This window comes from Alosa pseudoharengus, unplaced genomic scaffold (assembly GCF_046254945.1).
Source record: "Alosa pseudoharengus isolate Yale_2024_CS ecotype anadromous, Long Island Sound unplaced genomic scaffold, YU_APseudo_1.1 YU_APseudo_1.1_scf_19, whole genome shotgun sequence".
Taxonomy (NCBI): Eukaryota; Metazoa; Chordata; class Actinopteri; order Clupeiformes; family Clupeidae; genus Alosa; species Alosa pseudoharengus.
In genome coordinates this window covers 7,119,333-7,136,711 of record NW_027468657.1, presented here as the reverse complement: position 1 = coordinate 7,136,711, position 17,379 = coordinate 7,119,333, and the positions used below count along the sequence as shown (strand labels likewise).

The window sequence follows — 17,379 nt, the reverse complement described above, 5'->3', positions numbered from 1 at the left end:
TATAGTTTCCACTGGATTTTTTGATTGTCGTTGCCGTTTAAGTAGTATACTATAGACTATACTACTCAAACGGCACCGAAAATCAAAAAATCCAGTGGAAACTAGATGGCAGAAGTGTGTAGGCCAATCTGCCCAGCAGCTTTTTCTACTTTGTCACCTACAGAGTTTGACAGGTACGATCTTTCAAAACGCCATGTTATTTCCCATAGACAATCCACGCCCGGAAGTTGGATGGATACGGATGTTAGGAGGCGGGATATATTCTGGAGAGGTCTATGGAGAGATAACAATTATTTTTTGGTCCAGTTTGAATTGTGCCACAAATTTCACATATGATGTGTGTGAATTTAAAAGATAATTTTTCACGTCAAGAAAGTACTGTTGTTCGATAGACTTCAAAAGTTATGTTGGTTTTGTGCGAATCCACTCAGTGGACTACATCTCTCGTCTCGAACGATGTACGTCACCAACGTAATGAAACGATAAGAGCTGTTATGCTAGTTAACGGTTGCATCTTGCTGCCTGCTATGTCACTTAACAGTATGTAATGTACAGTCTATGGACGAATACAACTTACCTGATGAGTTTAATCCTCTGACTCATGGTATTTTCTTCGGCAAGGAAAGCCCAATTAAGACCTGTTGCTGGTATGCTTGTACAATCTAGTGTGGCTGTGAATGAGCTAACGTCACTAGCGCGACTGATGGGTTTGTAGTCATTGGAATTACGATCTTTCACAATGTTGTAATTCAATAGTTACGAAACAAACTGCAAATGTCTTTACATGAAAATGTGTCTTTAAAATGGACAAACATCATATGGGTAATTCAAGGCACAAGTCAACAAGGACCAGAAAATAATTTATTTTTCGCCATAGACTGCCGTTTAAATTTTTTTGAAAGATAGGTCCCATGGAGGCAAACGGAAGGGGCGGGACTTCACCACTCTATTACGGTCGTATTCAGGAAACACATACTTCCACCAGGTGGAGAGGAGTGGATATTGCAGGACACGCATATTAACAGTACCACCAGAGACCACGAGGCCCGGATTCAGACGCACATCACGAAGAACAGCCTTTGCTACAGCACGAGAGAACATAGACTGTAAAAAAAGCGTACAGCAGCAACATGTCTGACGAGGGGAAACTGTTCGTCGGTGGACTTAGCTTCAACACAACGAAGGAGACCCTTGAAGATGCTTTCTCTCGATATGGAGCTATCTCAGACGTCCACGTTGCCAAAGATCGGGAGACCGATAGACCGCGTGGCTTTGGTTTCATCAAATTCAACAATCCGGACGATGCAAAAGAAGCCTTGGAGGGGATGGATGGACAGTCTCTCGACGGCAGAACGATCCGCGTGGATAAGGCTGAGAGTAAGTCTGGCGGCGGCGGCGGCGGATTCCGCGGGGGTCGTGGCAGAGGAGGATATGGAGGTGGAGGAGGATATGGAGGTGGCGGTGGATATGGAGGCGGTGATCGTGGATACGGTGGCGGTGATCGCTACGGTGGCGGCGGAGATCGTGGATACGGTGGCGGCGGAGATCGTTCCTACAGCAGAGGCGGTGGCGGCGGCTACTCCAGCCGGAGTGGGGGCTACTCATCAGGAGGAAATGGCGGTTACTGAGATCGACACATCACAAAGATGCCCACCACGAGAAAACCCAAATTGGTCAAGTTCTTGGCGATTTGTAAACCGCGCATTCCTATGTTTAATTTTACTTACTTACAAGACAGTTAGAACAAGTTAAAAGCAAATCTGCTTCGTTGTTGGCATATTACACATGAACACACAAAAAACCGAATTCATCTTTTTGTGAAATATTTGCTTTGCCATATTGGATGGTGACTTCCTGCTTTCTTTTGGACCCAACCAATCCCAACAGTTTTTGTTCCGTTGTAGTGTTTTTGAAAGAACAGAAACGTGTCTGCCACACAGGCATCCTTAGGACCAAACTAAATCGGAAGTCTTATTTTTGGCTGAAACGCCACATTTGATAGGGTCCATGCAGATTTTCATGAATCGCTTGCCAAACCAGAAAAAAAGTGTTTGTGTGAGGTAACGTAACAACGCGGGGTGGGGGAGGGGCACGATCCAGTTTCCAAAGCATGGCTTCCTTTCAGACTGGTGAACTGCCCCGCTACTACTGGACCAGATTCGGCCCGCTACCGGCTCAGCCCCTCCAGGGCTCACTACCCCCCTCTTCAGTCATTCTGGGGTATCTGAGACTCTTGCTCCTCCGAGCCTACAGTTTCTCTCGCTCTGTATTTTTGTCATTTTCCACTGTAAACTATGGACTTGAAACAAACTGTTAGGCTAAAGGAAACAAGAACGGCAACAAACATTTAAACGAAAAAAAGTAATCACTGTCGGAGAGAACCTGTTCGAACCTGTTCACACGTGCTGATATCCTCCCTTCGCATAGAGGGGAGAGAATGTTACTCTGTGCCCTGCTCTCTGTACCAACTCTTATTTGACATTCCTCAGTTCTTTTGTTGTTGGTTTCGTATGTGTGTGTTTTTATTTTTGGCTTCATGAAGCCCAATTAAATGATTTGATTTGTTGGAGAGTAAAGTGTTTTAGATTCTACCACATGTTCTGGATTCATGCTCTGTTATTGCACACTACTCATGCTTGCTTTATTAAGGTAATAAAACGGACGATACCCAATAAAAAAAACAAAAAAAAAAACACCAGAGCCCGTCTACGGAGAGCCTTGCCACTCCGTATTATGTCCCATTGTACCGAATTTTCAATTTCAATTCAATTTCAATTTATTGTGCTTATAGAGCGCCAAAACATAACACATGTATCATGGCGCTTTACAGAATGTAGGCAATCAGAGAAAGAAGGAAAGAAAGGAAGAAAAGAAAAGCAAGAGGGAGGCCCATGGTAAATTTTGGATGCAGTTCCACCAGAGTTCCACTGGGGGCGATCGCCATGAGTGCAGAATGAATGGGAGTCAATGGAGCTAGACGGCTAAATTAGTCTCTCACCTGATTGTCGTTGACAAATCTCAGATTTGATTGTAGTTTGTATAACTTCAACATGGATTATAGGTCAAAAGTTGAATGAACGAGTACTTATGTCCTTTTGATTTCTTACAGGTTGGGTCGTTGTTGCACATAACACACTAGCATTGTGCTAATGAATGACGTCATTGACACATTTGAAAGGCTTTTTAGAACAATTAAGTGACTTTAAAAAATATAATACTCAACCAAGTGTATTTTCTTTGCCTCCCCTTTCGAATACAATACTCATATTACTTGAAAAAAAATGATATCCTGAGAAAAGTGGATTTTGAGGGGTACAGCTCCATAGACCTCCATGCATTCTGCACTCGTGGACGAGTGCCCTCATGTGGAACCACAGAAGGAACTGCAACCAGTTCAGGAACCGGAAGTTTTCCGAGAGTGGCCGTTCTCCCCTTATTAGATTTTCTCTGGTACCACGCAGTTTGGAACATATTATTTAGATGGAATGTTCGCCGCAAACGGTTGCTATGTCATCATACCTACATACTGATGTTAGCAACTGGCTATTATGGATAGAACTAGCTTTGATTTGATCAGCTTGTCTTTGAATTGTGGTTAGCAGCTAATGGTTGAGAGGTCAATTGAGGATGAGCATGATGTTGATTATGTAAGAGCAAGTCGTTATTCTGCGATATCGCTTTTTATGATTTCTTAACGAGAATGGTCAAGTCAATCATACTAGAACTACCTAGACTCTAGAGTGTGTCTCCTCTCCCTGGAACTAGGTGCAAGTTCAACGTACGATATGATGTATGAATACACCCTGCCTGCAGCATCAGATTGTGCCAACAACTGAACCTTGGTTGTCTTCTCGCCGTGCCGTTGTAGATGCTGACCATGAAAGGACTCTTCACCGGTTGCCTTATAGTGCCGTGCCTGCTGCTGTTGGGCTCGGAAGCAGTTCCCATAAGTATCGATAAGACTAAAGTCAAGGCGCCCGAGGAGACCGTGGAGGCTCCCCAGAGCGTGGTGAGAGAGACACACACACACATGCACCCGCAACCACACCGATCTAAGCACAGCGCACAGATGGTTATCAGTTTCTCTTGACTGCACATGTGTTCGTTGCTGGCTGCATGCTAACAGTGAAGACGAGACAGATCTTGAGACAGATCTTAAGACCCGCAGACCACACTACAGATGCCAGGCTTCCCTGTTTGTCTGTGTGTCTGTCTTAGCTACATTCCACCAAAGCTTAAGGTGGTCTCGGACAAGCACTCAGCCACTGGGGCTTTTGTATTTTATACATCCCTAGCTGACCACGACGATATTTCCACTTCAGTCATGTGAATGATTCCTTCTTCCCTCCCTCTCTCTCTCTCTCTCTCTCTCTCTGTGTCTCACTCTTTCTCTCTGTATCCCACTTTCTTGTCTTTCACGCTGTATCACTCTTCCCCCCCCCCCCCATAAATGCACAAATAGGCTGAAACCAGACATAATTTCACTGCATTTCTTACTTCCAGTAACTATATGCGTGTGACAATAAACTTCCTTGTATCTCTGTGTCCCTCTCTTTCTCTCTGGTTCTTTCACTCTCTCTCCCAAGGACACGGGACTGCACTATGACCGCTACCTCAGGGAGGTCATCGACTATCTGGAGAAAGACCAGCACTTCAGAGAGAAGCTCCACAACACTGACATGGAGGACATTAAGGTGATCTCTGCCTGACCCTGGAACTCGCTTACATGTAGTTGTTTATTTAAGGCTGCTCAGCACTGCACAGACACATTTTGTGAAAGGAAGTCATGTTAATTGTATTGTTGTGATGTGTGTGTGTGCATGTGCGCATGCGTGTGTGTCCGTATGTGTGTTGCTGAACAGCAAGGGAAACTGGCTAAGGAGCTGGACTTTGTGAGCCATCATGTGCGGACCAAACTGGACGAGCTGAAGAGACAGGAAGTCAGTCGTCTGCGCACGCTCATCAAAGCAAAGCAGGACATGGAGGAGGGCAAAGGTGAGACCCCCCCCCCCCCACACACACACACACACACACAGTAATGACCCCAACACTCATAGACCTGCTATCAGGAAACGCACATCATTATAATATAACACATCACTCACAGATGATATTACACATGACATCAGATCTCATACATTGAGCCATGCAAACACGTGTGCTGATCCTCTGTACATGTGCTGATCCTCTGTACAGTGCTACCGTGGCCTGGTCAACAGTGGGACTGTGTGTGTTTGATTGTGTTACCATGGCTATTCGGGGAGGTCATTTATCGGCTGTGAGCTGACTCAGCCCTGTCGTGCTGTTGCCATAGTGACTGGTCTCCCCAGTGACCATTGCATCATGTTCTATGTTGCTTGGCTCTCATCTCTTATGATGAGCACTGGAAGGACTCTCTCTCTCTCTCTCTCTCTCTCTCTCTCTCTCTTTCTCTCTCTCTCTCTTTCTCTCTCTCTCTCTCTCTCTCGCTCTCTCTCTCTCTCTCTCTCTCTCTCTCTCTCTCTCTGTGTGTGTATGTGTGTGTCCTGATACAAACTCAACAGTTTTAGTAATGGGTGTAATCCAAAGTAATCAGGATTTCTGTGTGGGTTGAATATTGATTTTCGCAGAAATGTGTTAAGACGTGGTGCTTCAGGATTGTGAATACACACACACACACACAGATAGCAGTAGAGCTTCAGGTCCATTCCATTTTGAAGATGTTAGTGTGTTGCTCACATGCTTGGTGTTGTCTAAATATGGCTCAGGATTATGGTGGTATTTTTATGTGTATAGCTGATGTTTTCACGTGTGTGTGTGTAGGTATTGCAGTAGACCACCAGGCCCTGCTGAAGCAGTTTGAGTATCTCAATCACATGAACCCACACACCTTTGAGGTCGACGATCTGGACCGCCTCATCAAGTCGGTATGTAAAGAGCAGGGCTCAAACTGTGTGTGTGTGTGTGTCTATTCCAGACATGGAAAGTCAGGGGATTTTATCATTTTTTGGGCAAAGTCATGTAATATCAGGGATTTCTTTTGTTTTTCAGTTTAAAATTTACTTGCCAAAAATAATACATTAATACAAATATTCCACATAGAAATGGTGTATATATTTTCTAAAACTGTTGCTTTAAATACCTGGCAAAGTTTCATAAAGTAAAGGGAAAAGCAATGAGAAATGTAATGATTTATTCATAGATAATCATTCTTCCGCCAAGAAATATATTTCCTCTATCTGAATGGTTGCCAAGCAATGTCGAGACGCAGCTACTTTACCTTTTGTATCAAGTTGTGGTAGCGCAGTAATATAGAACGGAATGCGGTCAAGGTGTATGTTTGTGCTGGATTTTACAACGGCATTGAACGCGATCCAGCCAATCACAATCAAGGACCGGGACTATCTGTTTTAGAACTGCTTGAGTATCCCAACTTTGTTTATTCAATGCTCATTTATTCATTTCTCACTCTACAAAAGTGTAAAAGATTCTTGAACACTACGCTGCTGCTCTGAATCATTGGTCGGTATATTGTGCAATTCAGATAGCAAGTCATGGAAATTCAGGTTTTCAGGGAAAAGTCATGGAATTTTACATTTGACTTGGAGTGGGAATCCTGATACTCCCAGTACCTTTTCCGTACTTTTCCACTCCATCTTCTCTTCTCTCTTATACATTCTCATCTTGCACAAGGCTTACTATTGCACACCAATTCACACACTCACAGACACACACACACATGTACTAACATACTCATCAGTGAGCTAACTGATAGGATGCAGTTGCTGAGACTATCTCAGGTGGGCATCACATTGGAAAGGACAAAGCAGCAGAGCTGAAGCGCAACGCAACAGTCAAACTCATTGCTAAGAGACACACAAACTGTCTAAGTTCTGTTGCTTGAACTGACAATTTATGAGCCTCGTGTTACGCTTTGAAAGTTGCGCCAAGTTCAGCGCTCAAATTGTTTGACGCTAGCGCAACGCTGGCGCTCCAGCTGTTCCGCAGTGGAACCATAGCGATCAGTAGGACATCGGCCGCTTGCCCCTGGTCAGTGGAACCATAGCGATCAGTAGGACATCGGCCGCTTGCCCCTGGTCAGTGTGAGCGGCGTCCTGTCCTCTCTCCTGCAGCCTGGGCGGGCGAGCATCGCTGTAGAGCACAGTCTGAGATACTAAACAGCCTCTAGCCGTGACGCTCTTAGCTGTGTGTACAAACAAGAAATGACTTGTTGATATTTGGAAACGGTGTGTGTGTGTGAGCCAGATACAGACACTTTACTCTATCAAAAAAAGTGAAAGCAACTGGACACATCAATAGGACTCATGCTCAATTTTACACACACACAGAAAGAGAGAACACAGCACATCTATCTGTGTGTGTGTGTGTGTGTGTGTGTGTGTGTGTGTGTGTGTGTGTCTGAGAGAGAGATATTATTGTGTGTGTGTGTGTACCTGACACGCATATAGACACAGATAGATGTTCATTATTCTCTGTCTGTGTATGTGCGTGTGTGTGTGTTTGTGTGTGTGTGTGTGTGTAGGCGACGAGTGACCTGGAGAACTTTGATAAGGAGCGTCACGAGGAGTTCAAGCGCTATGAGATGATGAAGGAGCACGAGCGGCAGGAGCACCTGAAGACCCTGGACGAGGAGGCGCGCCGCCGAGAGGAGGAGCACTACGAGGAGATGAGGAAGAAGCACGCCGACCACCCCAAAGTTAACCACCCGGTGAGGGACACACACACACACACACACACACATACACACACACACACACACACACACGAGGAGGAGCACTACGAGGAGATGAGGAAGAAGCACGCCGACCACCCCAAAGTTAACCACCCGGTGAGGGACACACACACACCCTTGAGGAGGAGCACTAATAGGGGGTGACACACATCCACTTGGAGAGAGAGAGAGAGAGAGACCGACCGACCGACCGACCGGCAACCGCTCATGCTGTTGAAGGACCTCATGACTAATGTCAGTTTGCTGTCTGTCTGTGTTTGTATACGCGTGCAGGGCAGCCAGAATCAACTTAAAGAGGTCTGGGAGGACAAAGACGGTCTGGACCCAGATGACTTTGACCCCAAAACCTTTTTCAACCTCCACGGTAATAATCTGCGCTGTACAACACACACACGCATCATTCAAATGTAAAATTGTGATATGATTTACAGCAGGGTGATTGTGGTTTGTGACACAAACACACACACACACACACACACACACACACACACACACACACACACACACACACACACACAGGCCCTGCTACACGTGTTGGTCACTCTTCGTGTCTCTGCAGATTCTAATGGAGACGGCTTCTTTGATGAGCAGGAGCTGGAGGCTCTCTTCACCAAGGAGGTGAGTGGGGCCGAGGTCTCACACACATTTCTATCCATACACACATTTCTATCCACACACACTTTTCTATCCACACACACATTTCTGTTCACACACACATATCTATTCACACATATTTTTTTATTCACACACAATTCTATCTACACAGATTCATTCATTCTTTTTATGGGCACTGAACCCATGCTATTGTAAGTAGTAGAGTCTGCTTGCAGCTGAGCTCCAGAGGCTGTGGTTAGGGGATAGATAAAAGCAAAGATAGTTTGTCGTAGTTCATCTCTATGGGCGCAAAATAGGGATTGAGTCCTGTCTGCATAAAGAGGCGTGTCGTTGACGTATTGATGTAGCAACTGGCCAACAGCAGCAGAAAAATAACAGGCGCACACCTGATATACCTGTCGGTTTTCTCCAGACTGGAGTGCTCAAAATGCTAAAAATGTACCTGATATGGTCAGAAGGGTTTGAGGATCATGAAAACATGTCCAAAATTCACAATCCTAACTCTATAGAACCAAGATCTTAGCATATGTGCTGAAATTCTGGCCATAGACTTCAATGGAGCAGTCGCTGCCTTTGCTCTGCATAAAGGGGTTTCCGCAAGTGGCTCCTGATGAAATATCTTGCCATGTATAATCTTTGATAAAAGGAGAGTAGTATAAGGTAGTTAACAAACGAGCTAATTAACTTTGTGCTTAGAGCTGATCTCTAGTATGGGAGCTTCATGGCAGGTCTACTGTAGATTCAGTAGGGCAGAATTGTTTTTTTAGTTTTTTTTTGACGGTCATATTTTTGGTGAGGCATCATGGCATGTCATTGGCTGTTTGAAATGAAATGTGCATTCTGATGGGCCTTCCTCAGCTGGAGAAGATCTACGATCCGACCAATGAGGAGGACGATATGGTGGAGATGGAGGAGGAGAGACTGCGCATGAGAGAGCACGTCATGAACGAGGTTTGTGTGTCCGTGTTCTGACATGAGTGTGTGTATGCTGCTGTAAATGGGATTATTGGTGTGTGTGTGTGTGTGTGTGTGTGTGTGAGATGTTAATGGGAGTATTCGTGTGTGTGTGTGTGTGTGTGTGTGTGTGTGTGTGTGTGTGTGAGCTGTTAATGGGAGTATTAATGACTGATGGTGTGCTCTGATCGGGTCAGGTTGATGCCAATAAGGACCGTTTGGTGTCTCTGGACGAGTTCCTGGTGGCCACCAAAAAAAAAGAGTTCTTAGAACCGGACAGCTGGGAGGTGAGCATCACACTGACACACACACACACACACACAGACACACACAATCTCACTCACTCACCTCAGACTCCTTCACACAACTGCTTACACACACATTCATTGTCATGCACATACACACCCCGATCTAACGTACACAACCTCTTCTTTCTACCTTGTGTGTGTGTGTGTGTGTGTGTGTGTGTGTGTGTGTGTGTGTGTGTGTGTGTGTGTGTGTGTGTGTCTCTGTGTGTGTGTGTGTCTCTCTGTCTCTGTGTGTCTGTGCGTGTGTGTCTCTCTGTGTGTGTGTGCGTGTGTCTCTGTGTGTGTGTGTGTGCGTGTGTCTCTCTGTGTGTGTGTGTGTGTGTGTCTCTCTGTCTCTGTGTGTCTGTGTGTGTGTGTCTCTGTGTGTGTGTGTGTGTGTGTGTGTGTGTGTGTGTCTGTCTTTGTGTGTGTCTCTCTGTCTCTGTGTGTGTGTGTGTGCGTGTGTCTCTCTGTGTCATTGTGTGTGTGTGTGTGTGTGTGTGTGTGTGTGTGTGTGAGCGCAGACTCTAGAGCAGAACCAGGCGTACACGGATGAGGAGATGCGTGAGTTTGAGGCCCAGCTGTCGATGCAAGAGGAGGAGCTCAGCCTGAAGGCCCAGGACCTGCAGCAGCAGCGCGCCGAGCTGGAGAGACAACAGGAGCAGCTCAACGCCCAGAAACAGGAGCTGCAGCAGGTACACACACACACACACTGCATCATACTGTATCCTGTCTCTATCCCTCAGCCTCTCAGAACTCTTATACTTCCCCTCTGTTCCACACACACACACACACACACACACACACACACACACACACGTCAACAGACAGACAGGACTAGCGTGTGTGTGTGCTCATGTCTCTCCTCTCTGTCCCCTTGTCAGGCTGTGGAACACATGGAGAAGTTGAAACAGACCCAGAGGGTAGAGCCTCCTGAAGTCCATGGTGAGTCTGTCTCTGCACACTCTACACACATCCACATTCCTAATACACACCGCACTACCACTACTACACACACAAATGCACACTCTACACACATCCACATTCCTAATACACACCGCACTACCACTACTACACACACAAATGCACACTCTACACACATCCACATTCATAATACACACCGCACTACCACTACTACACACACAAATGCACACTCTACACACATCCACATTCATAATACACACAGCAGTACTACACACACAAATACACACGCTACACACATCCACATTCATAATACACACAGTAGTACTACACACACAAATACGTGTGTGTGCGTGCGTGCGTGCGTGCTTACTTGTAACTAATGCGCCTGTGCCTAACGCCCTTCTCTCTCTCCCAGTGGCGGGTAACGACGTCCCATTTGCCCAGGACCAGGGTCACCCTCTGCCCCCCGGCCACGCAGAACTACCCCCTGACCATGCCATCCCTCATCAGGAACTGCCCCAGCGGGGGCAACCCCAGGAGTTCAATCCAGCCCCCCCAGGCCATAACCAACTGCACCAGGTGGCGGAGCACTTGGCCGAGGGCCACCATTTACCCCAGGGAGAGCAGCACCATCTTCAGGAGCACAACGCCATCCCCTAGGGGCTCCTCACACACAACACGGACTGGACACCTACATGTGTTTGAGTTACTGTGTGTGAGGGTGAGAGAAAGGGAACGAGTGTGTGTGTGTGTGTGTGTGTGTGTGTGGTACATTAACCTGCCAACCTGCAGTCCACAGACTGTGTGTGCTTGCAGTCCTCGACTGAGTGTGTGTGTGTGGTCCTGACTGGACTCTCTCTGTGTGGATGCCGGGAGATCCTGAGCAGGACTGGATCAGTCAAGGGGACTTGGGACTCCTGACCATGTTCATTGATTAGCAATCACAGACAGCATCATACCTTTTCATATATTCTTTTTAATGGAAAAACTATAGACAAATGCATCACAATGGACTGATTTGTGTGTGTGTGTGTGTGTGTTTGTGAGAGAGTGAGTACATGTGTGTGTATGTATGTGTTGCACATCGTTTTACAGAAATGTGGTAAATTAAGTGCTGAAGCCACTGTTGCTGGATTAAAACTCTAAAGAGTCTTCAGTGTTGCATTCTGATGGAAAATAATGGAGAATGAGAAGAGATTTCATCATGGTCGCGTAGTGGATAAGGAGCTTGGCTAGCATGCAGTAGTGGATAAGGAGCTGGGCTAGCATGCAGTAGTGGATAAGGAGCTGGGCTAGCATGCAGTAGTGGATAAGGAGCTGGGCTAGCATGAGCTAGGCCCTGTAGAGCCTGTGCAGTGCTGAGGGGCCTGTTCGGATTCCTCAGGATGTGACTGAATGAGGGGATAAGGTCACCTGGTGTCCACGTGTTCATCTAATCCAGTGTTTCTCAAAGTGTGGGCCGCAAGCTATCCCAAGTGGTCCGTGAGCAGATGTGGTAAAATATAATATAGATGAGTTGTTTGCAATATTGAACCAACTTGTATGTAAATCCAAACAGTTCTGCAACACTATGTAAGATATGTCAGTTTAAATCAATCCTCTGACACAATAAGCAAAGTGCAAAGACAATAACCAAGGTGGTTCAGTGAGTAGGTCTAATCTTTTTTTTTTTTGGTTGTTTGGTTAAGTGGTCCCTCGTCTGAAAAAGTTTAAGAAACACTGATCTAATCCATACTGATGTATTTTAAAAGCAGTGAATAATAGTGGTGTGGTGAATCAGATGAGATGCATTCAGTATAGGACATACAGAACTACTGATTTCAAAGTGTGTCACACATACAGCGGGGAAAATAAGTATTGAACACGTCGAAATTTGTTTAGTATACTTCCAATGAGGCTATTTGCATGAAGTTTTCACCAGACATTAGTATTAACTCAGATAATCCACCCATATAAAAAATCTAAACATTAAAGTCCATAAGTAGAGTTATGTGTAATAAAGTGGACTGACACAGGAAAAAAGTATTGAACACGCCTGCTGAAATTTCTTAAATATTTTGGGGAAGAGCCTTTATTCGTAATGACCGCATTTCCTGTATGACAAAACTTCAGTCGCAGTATTCCGGTGTGATTTTGGCCCATTTTTTTTAAACAGATAGTCTTTTAATATTGAAGATTCCAGGGGTCCCTCTTGTGAATCCTGATTTTAGTTAACTTCCAAAACTGTTCAATTGGATTGAAGTCAGGGCCTTGATTTCCTTTCTCTGAAACCAATTGAGAGTTTCCTTTGCTGAATGCTTTGGATCATTGTCTTGCTGGAAGGTCTAGCCATGTCTCATCCTCATCATCCTGGTGAATGGCAAGATTCTCCCGGAACAAAATGACTCCATTCATCATTCCTTCAACTGTAAGAAGTCTGCCAGTACCATGAGATGAAAAGCAGCCCCACGCCATGATGCCACCACCTCCAAATCTCACTGTTGGTAGGGTATTTTTAGGGTGATGCACAGTGCCATTTCTCCTCCAAATATGGTGTGTAGCATGACATCCAAAAAGTTCAATTTTGCTCTCGCCTGACCAGAATACATTCTCTCAGTATTTCATAGGCTTGTCCAAATGTTGTGTAGCAAACTTCCAACGAGCTTCAACATGTTTTTCTTCAGCAATAGAGTCATGCGGGATGAGTATGCAGAGAAGCCATGGCGCTGGAGTGCATTACCTAAGATGTTCTCTGTAATAATTGTTCCTGCTGCATCCAAGTCTTTCTGGAGCTTTCTCCAAGTGGTCCTTAGCTCTTGGGCTACTCTTCTGACTATCCTTCTGACTTCCTGGTTAGAAATCTTGCAAGGAGATCCTGTGCATGGCCAGCTGATGGTGCAGTGATGTTGCAGATAATGGCTCCAATACTGCTTATTGGATGATTCTGAAGTTTTGAAGTACATCTGTAACCAGTTCCATTGATGTGTTTTGCAACAATAAGGTTGCAAAAGTCTTGGGAGAGCTCTTTGCTTTTACCCATCATGAAATGTTTCTTGTGTGACACCTGGGTAACGAAAAACCTTTTTAAAGCCCATCAGTATGTACTAACCCATCTTATATTAATTTGCACAGATAGGAGGGATTATTACCCTAACATCTTATAGATATTTTTTTAATATGTGTGGATTACCTAAGTTATTAATAATGTCTGGTAAAAATGTCATGCAAATAGCCTCACTGGAAGTATACTTACTGAAAAAAATGTTGACGTGTTCAATACTTATTTTCCCCGCTGTATACACAAATGAACAAACAATTTGACCTATTGACCCGTTAGTCAGTGCTAGATGTTTGCACTGATTATGCATGGATTCAGGGACAACCTAGTGGTGACACAGCTAGTCATTTCATGTGGGATGTTGCATTGTCAGGGAAACTGACCAGTTTGGCTTAATTTAAGAAAAGTTGTAGTTCAGGGACATTGTCTATACACTTGGGAGGGTAACACTTTACTTGACAGTATTGACATTAGAGTGACATGACACTGGCATGACACATGAACCTTAACCCTAACCCTAACTTGTTATGACAAAAACTGAATGACACTTAATGACAGAAGTGTTTTGACTTGTTTATGACACGTTCATGACAGTGTCATGTCACTCTTATGTCGATACTGTCAAGTAAAGTGTAACCCTTGGGAGTTTCCCAATATGTTATCTTTTCTGTACCTGTGTTCTCATGAACTTGTGGACCATTATGTAACGTCATCAATCACTGCCGAAGTACAGTTCCAACTTACACTGCAATGGTACAGTACAGTAAACGGGGCGGTGGTAGTGTAGTGGTTAAGGAGCTGGGCTAGCATGCAGTAGCCTGAAGGTTGTCGGTTCAATTCCCGGTTTCCACCGTTGTGCCCTTGAGCAAGGCCAACTGCCAACACACCTCTGATGGACTTCATCAGCATGTGACGTTCTCAACCTTTTATGCCTTTTATACTTTGTTTTTCCGACAGCAAGTGTTCATGTGCTTTGCCGTCGTAATGTGTGACAAACACGGATGCCACAACAAAGGTTAAAACATACAGTTGTTTGTTTAGGATTAGTGAGTGTATTTGCTTAAAATATAGTGTAAGACGCTTGTGAAAGAAATATATGCAGCTTTCAAGTGACAAAAACGGCAAATTCCCAAGTTCACATTAAACCTGTTGTACATGAAAGGCCACATGGACTACAAACGAACTACGTGACGACAAAAGTTGCCCTAACTGGGCAACTCTGTTAGCAAAATCCATAAATCTAGCCCCAGTTTCCGACCTCTGACTCACACATTAAGTGACGTGAATGACGCAGAATGATGATGTTTTCACTCGGAAAAAGTTTTTTCCGAAGCCCATGAACGCTAGGTTAGAGCTGAGAGGGAGAGAAAGAGAGAGAGAGAACATGAACGCTAGGATAGAGCTGATCCCACAGAGGACAGGAGAATTTCCCTAAAGCTGCCATTCCTGCCCATATAAGGAGATCCAGGTACCATCATTGCCCATTTAAAGGTTGTATCAGCGATGGATGGCGGGGTAATGTCACTTCTGATGTTTAAACAAAACAGAGAGCTTAGCTTGCTAATCCCTCCTGTGCAGTTGAAACTCTCCTGAACGCGCATCTCATCAGTTATTGGTTGGAACACTTTATTTTGCCTTTAAAGGGACACCAGGCAATGTTTTCGTGTTAATTACTCATCTTCGTAAGTCGGTATATGGTTAAATGACTCATTACAGGGCGAATGAAGACTCTCTCGCCCGCCCCTACTGCCTGTAGGAAGAATATCCCGCTTGCAAGTTCAGTGTATCGTACCCGGCGACCGAAGCAGTTTCAGTTATCATCCTGCATCCACAGCACAAAGTGAGGCTAACGAAACGCTAGTGATTGTTGCAAACGTGTGTATAATGGCAGAGCCGGAGAAGAAGCAGCGAAAACCCTTGACAGAAGATGCAAAGAAAAGGAAAAGAGCTTCAGACTGAGCGAGCTCAGTTTCGTAGAGAAAAAGCATCAGGCTTGCCTGGTGTCCCTTTAAGTGGTTGGCAACACTTGTTGTTAGCAATTGTTTTCATGTGCAGACCTCAGAGCCTACGCTGCCTACAGACGCGTTTTTTGACGGCCTGCTTATGGGGCGGGCAGCTAGCGGGTTGTTAGGAAAGATTATATGAATGTGATAATTTATGTTTGGGCCTTTTTGGGCCTGCAATCGCTGTTACAACCTTTAAGGAGATCCGGATCTCCTTATATGGGCAAAGATGGCTGCTTTGGGTCCTTTTTGTAGGCGGACATCAAAGGTAGGTCACAGTGTGTGTGTGTTTGTTTCCCTGTAAAATGTGTTCTTCCTCAGCCACTCAGTCAGGTGAGGTTAGGGAGGAAGAGCAGGTCCAGCTGACATCAAGACCTGACACTCGAGATTCTACCCTCGTCACAATTAACACAAGTAACAGATCCATGGCAAGATCAGTTTTTAATGTAAAGCTTAGACAGTGCAGTGCTCAAATTGTACACGTTGCTCAGATGCTGTTCAGTGCAATCAGAGGCAGACAGATGCCCTGCGTGTTCATTTGTGTTCACAAACCGCCACATGGTAGTTAACACATCCCAACAGAGCTCGAAATAACAGTCAAGCCAGGCAGATTAAACAGACGACAACCACCCGCAACCTCCTGCAGGCACTTCCTGTGCTCACAGGAGGCGAGTGAGGAGTGGTTCTGCAGAGTGAGGCTGAATCTCAATATCCTGTCTAAGGTCTAAGGTCCTGAACTCTCAAAAATGTCTATTACATCAGCTGATAAGTGGTTGAGTTTAAGATGCTGCAAGGGCTCAAAATGCTATTAACATTAACAGGAACGGCACCTGTGAGGTATTATGTTAAATTGACACCAAAACCACTTATGGCAGTCATTAACCGTTTTTTTTTTTTACATCCAGGCTTCCTCTACTGACAAACCCTCACGTCACTATGCTTTGAATTGTTTGTAATTTTCTGAGTTACAGAAAGCGCTCAAAAAAGTCTGCGAGCAAGCCCTCATGCACAATTTGACAGTGGGACAGCTCTAAGCCCTCACAGACTTAGCAGGTCTGTGAGTGTGGACATTGAGATCCAGTCGGTCTGTATGTTAGAGTGGACATTGAAACTATGAGACTAGGCCTGACCTATGGGCCTGACTGATGCTCTGAAACCACTCAGTCAAAACATGTAGAGTCAGTCCCCGCGTTCCCACAATGCCCTTCTGAACGAGGCTAGAGAAGAGGAAATGGCATCTGATTTTCCCACAATGCCTTTCTGAACGAGGCTAGAGAAGAGGAAATGGCATCTGATTTTCCCACAATGCCTTTCTGAATGAGAATTAAGAATACCGCAGCAGGCGCCGCACAGCGTGTTCGTGAGCGTACCACAATAAGGCAGCTGCATGGCCGGGCCCTAACGTGTGTTCAGAGGAGCCACAGTGCTTCAGTCTTTGGATCGCTTCCCTTCGATGCACACAACACAAGGCAGTCGGAGTGGCTTCCGTTAGCTAGGAGACGGAGCAGTGGCCCTGGCCCTGGGGAACGGGTACGGGTACGAGGAGGAAGGGGAGCAGTCGGGACTGGGCGGGATTGAGGGTGGTGTTTGAAGTGTGTTTGAGGGTCTGATGGGGGTTTGAAGGGAGGGTGGGGGGGGGCTGTTGGGGATGTTCTTCGAAAGTCCTTGTTAGCTGGTCTGGTGTGCGGTCATCCCTCGGCTGTATCTGAAGGTTCCTCCACGTCCTGGAACACATACACACATGCCAGGAAATGCATGTATACACGTATATACACACACACACTAACTTAGACATACTTCAATAAGTTTATACACACAGATGCATAC

General features: G+C 45.3%; 2 protein-coding genes and 1 pseudogene across 5 annotated transcripts in view; 2 read left to right on the top strand and 1 right to left on the bottom strand.

Annotated features, from left to right (window-relative positions):
- Positions 1 to 11,664, top strand: part of LOC143132208 (nucleobindin-2-like) — a 30,050-nt gene extending 18,386 nt beyond the window's left edge. The window contains exons 1-13 of one of the 2 annotated variants that reach the window (XM_076291581.1): positions 3,409 to 3,647; positions 3,869 to 4,009; positions 4,587 to 4,694; positions 4,863 to 4,995; positions 5,803 to 5,906; positions 7,523 to 7,828; positions 8,006 to 8,096; positions 8,292 to 8,350; positions 9,206 to 9,298; positions 9,499 to 9,588; positions 10,113 to 10,283; positions 10,473 to 10,533; positions 10,928 to 11,664. In XM_076291581.1, coding sequence (XP_076147696.1) covers positions 3,606 to 3,647; positions 3,869 to 4,009; positions 4,587 to 4,694; positions 4,863 to 4,995; positions 5,803 to 5,906; positions 7,523 to 7,828; positions 8,006 to 8,096; positions 8,292 to 8,350; positions 9,206 to 9,298; positions 9,499 to 9,588; positions 10,113 to 10,283; positions 10,473 to 10,533; positions 10,928 to 11,172 — 1,644 coding nt within the window. In that variant the 5' untranslated portion in view covers positions 3,409 to 3,605 and the 3' untranslated portion in view covers positions 11,173 to 11,664. Of the gene's footprint in view, positions 1 to 3,408; positions 3,648 to 3,868; positions 4,010 to 4,586; positions 4,695 to 4,862; positions 4,996 to 5,802; positions 5,907 to 7,522; positions 7,829 to 8,005; positions 8,097 to 8,291; positions 8,351 to 9,205; positions 9,299 to 9,498; positions 9,589 to 10,112; positions 10,284 to 10,472; positions 10,534 to 10,927 lie in introns of those variants that run through there. The other variant, XM_076291582.1, reaches the window with a different exon arrangement.
- Positions 1,013 to 2,596, top strand: LOC143132209 (cold-inducible RNA-binding protein B pseudogene; annotated as a pseudogene).
- Positions 11,665 to 15,974: 4,310 nt separating the features above from the next.
- The window catches only part of LOC143132206 (caprin-1-like), a 20,167-nt gene continuing 18,762 nt past the window's right edge, over positions 15,975 to 17,379 (bottom strand). For all 3 annotated transcript variants that reach the window (XM_076291578.1, XM_076291580.1, XM_076291579.1), the window contains one exon: positions 15,975 to 17,276. In XM_076291578.1, coding sequence (XP_076147693.1) covers positions 17,221 to 17,276 — 56 coding nt within the window. In that variant the 3' untranslated portion in view covers positions 15,975 to 17,220. The remainder of the gene's footprint in view (positions 17,277 to 17,379) is intronic.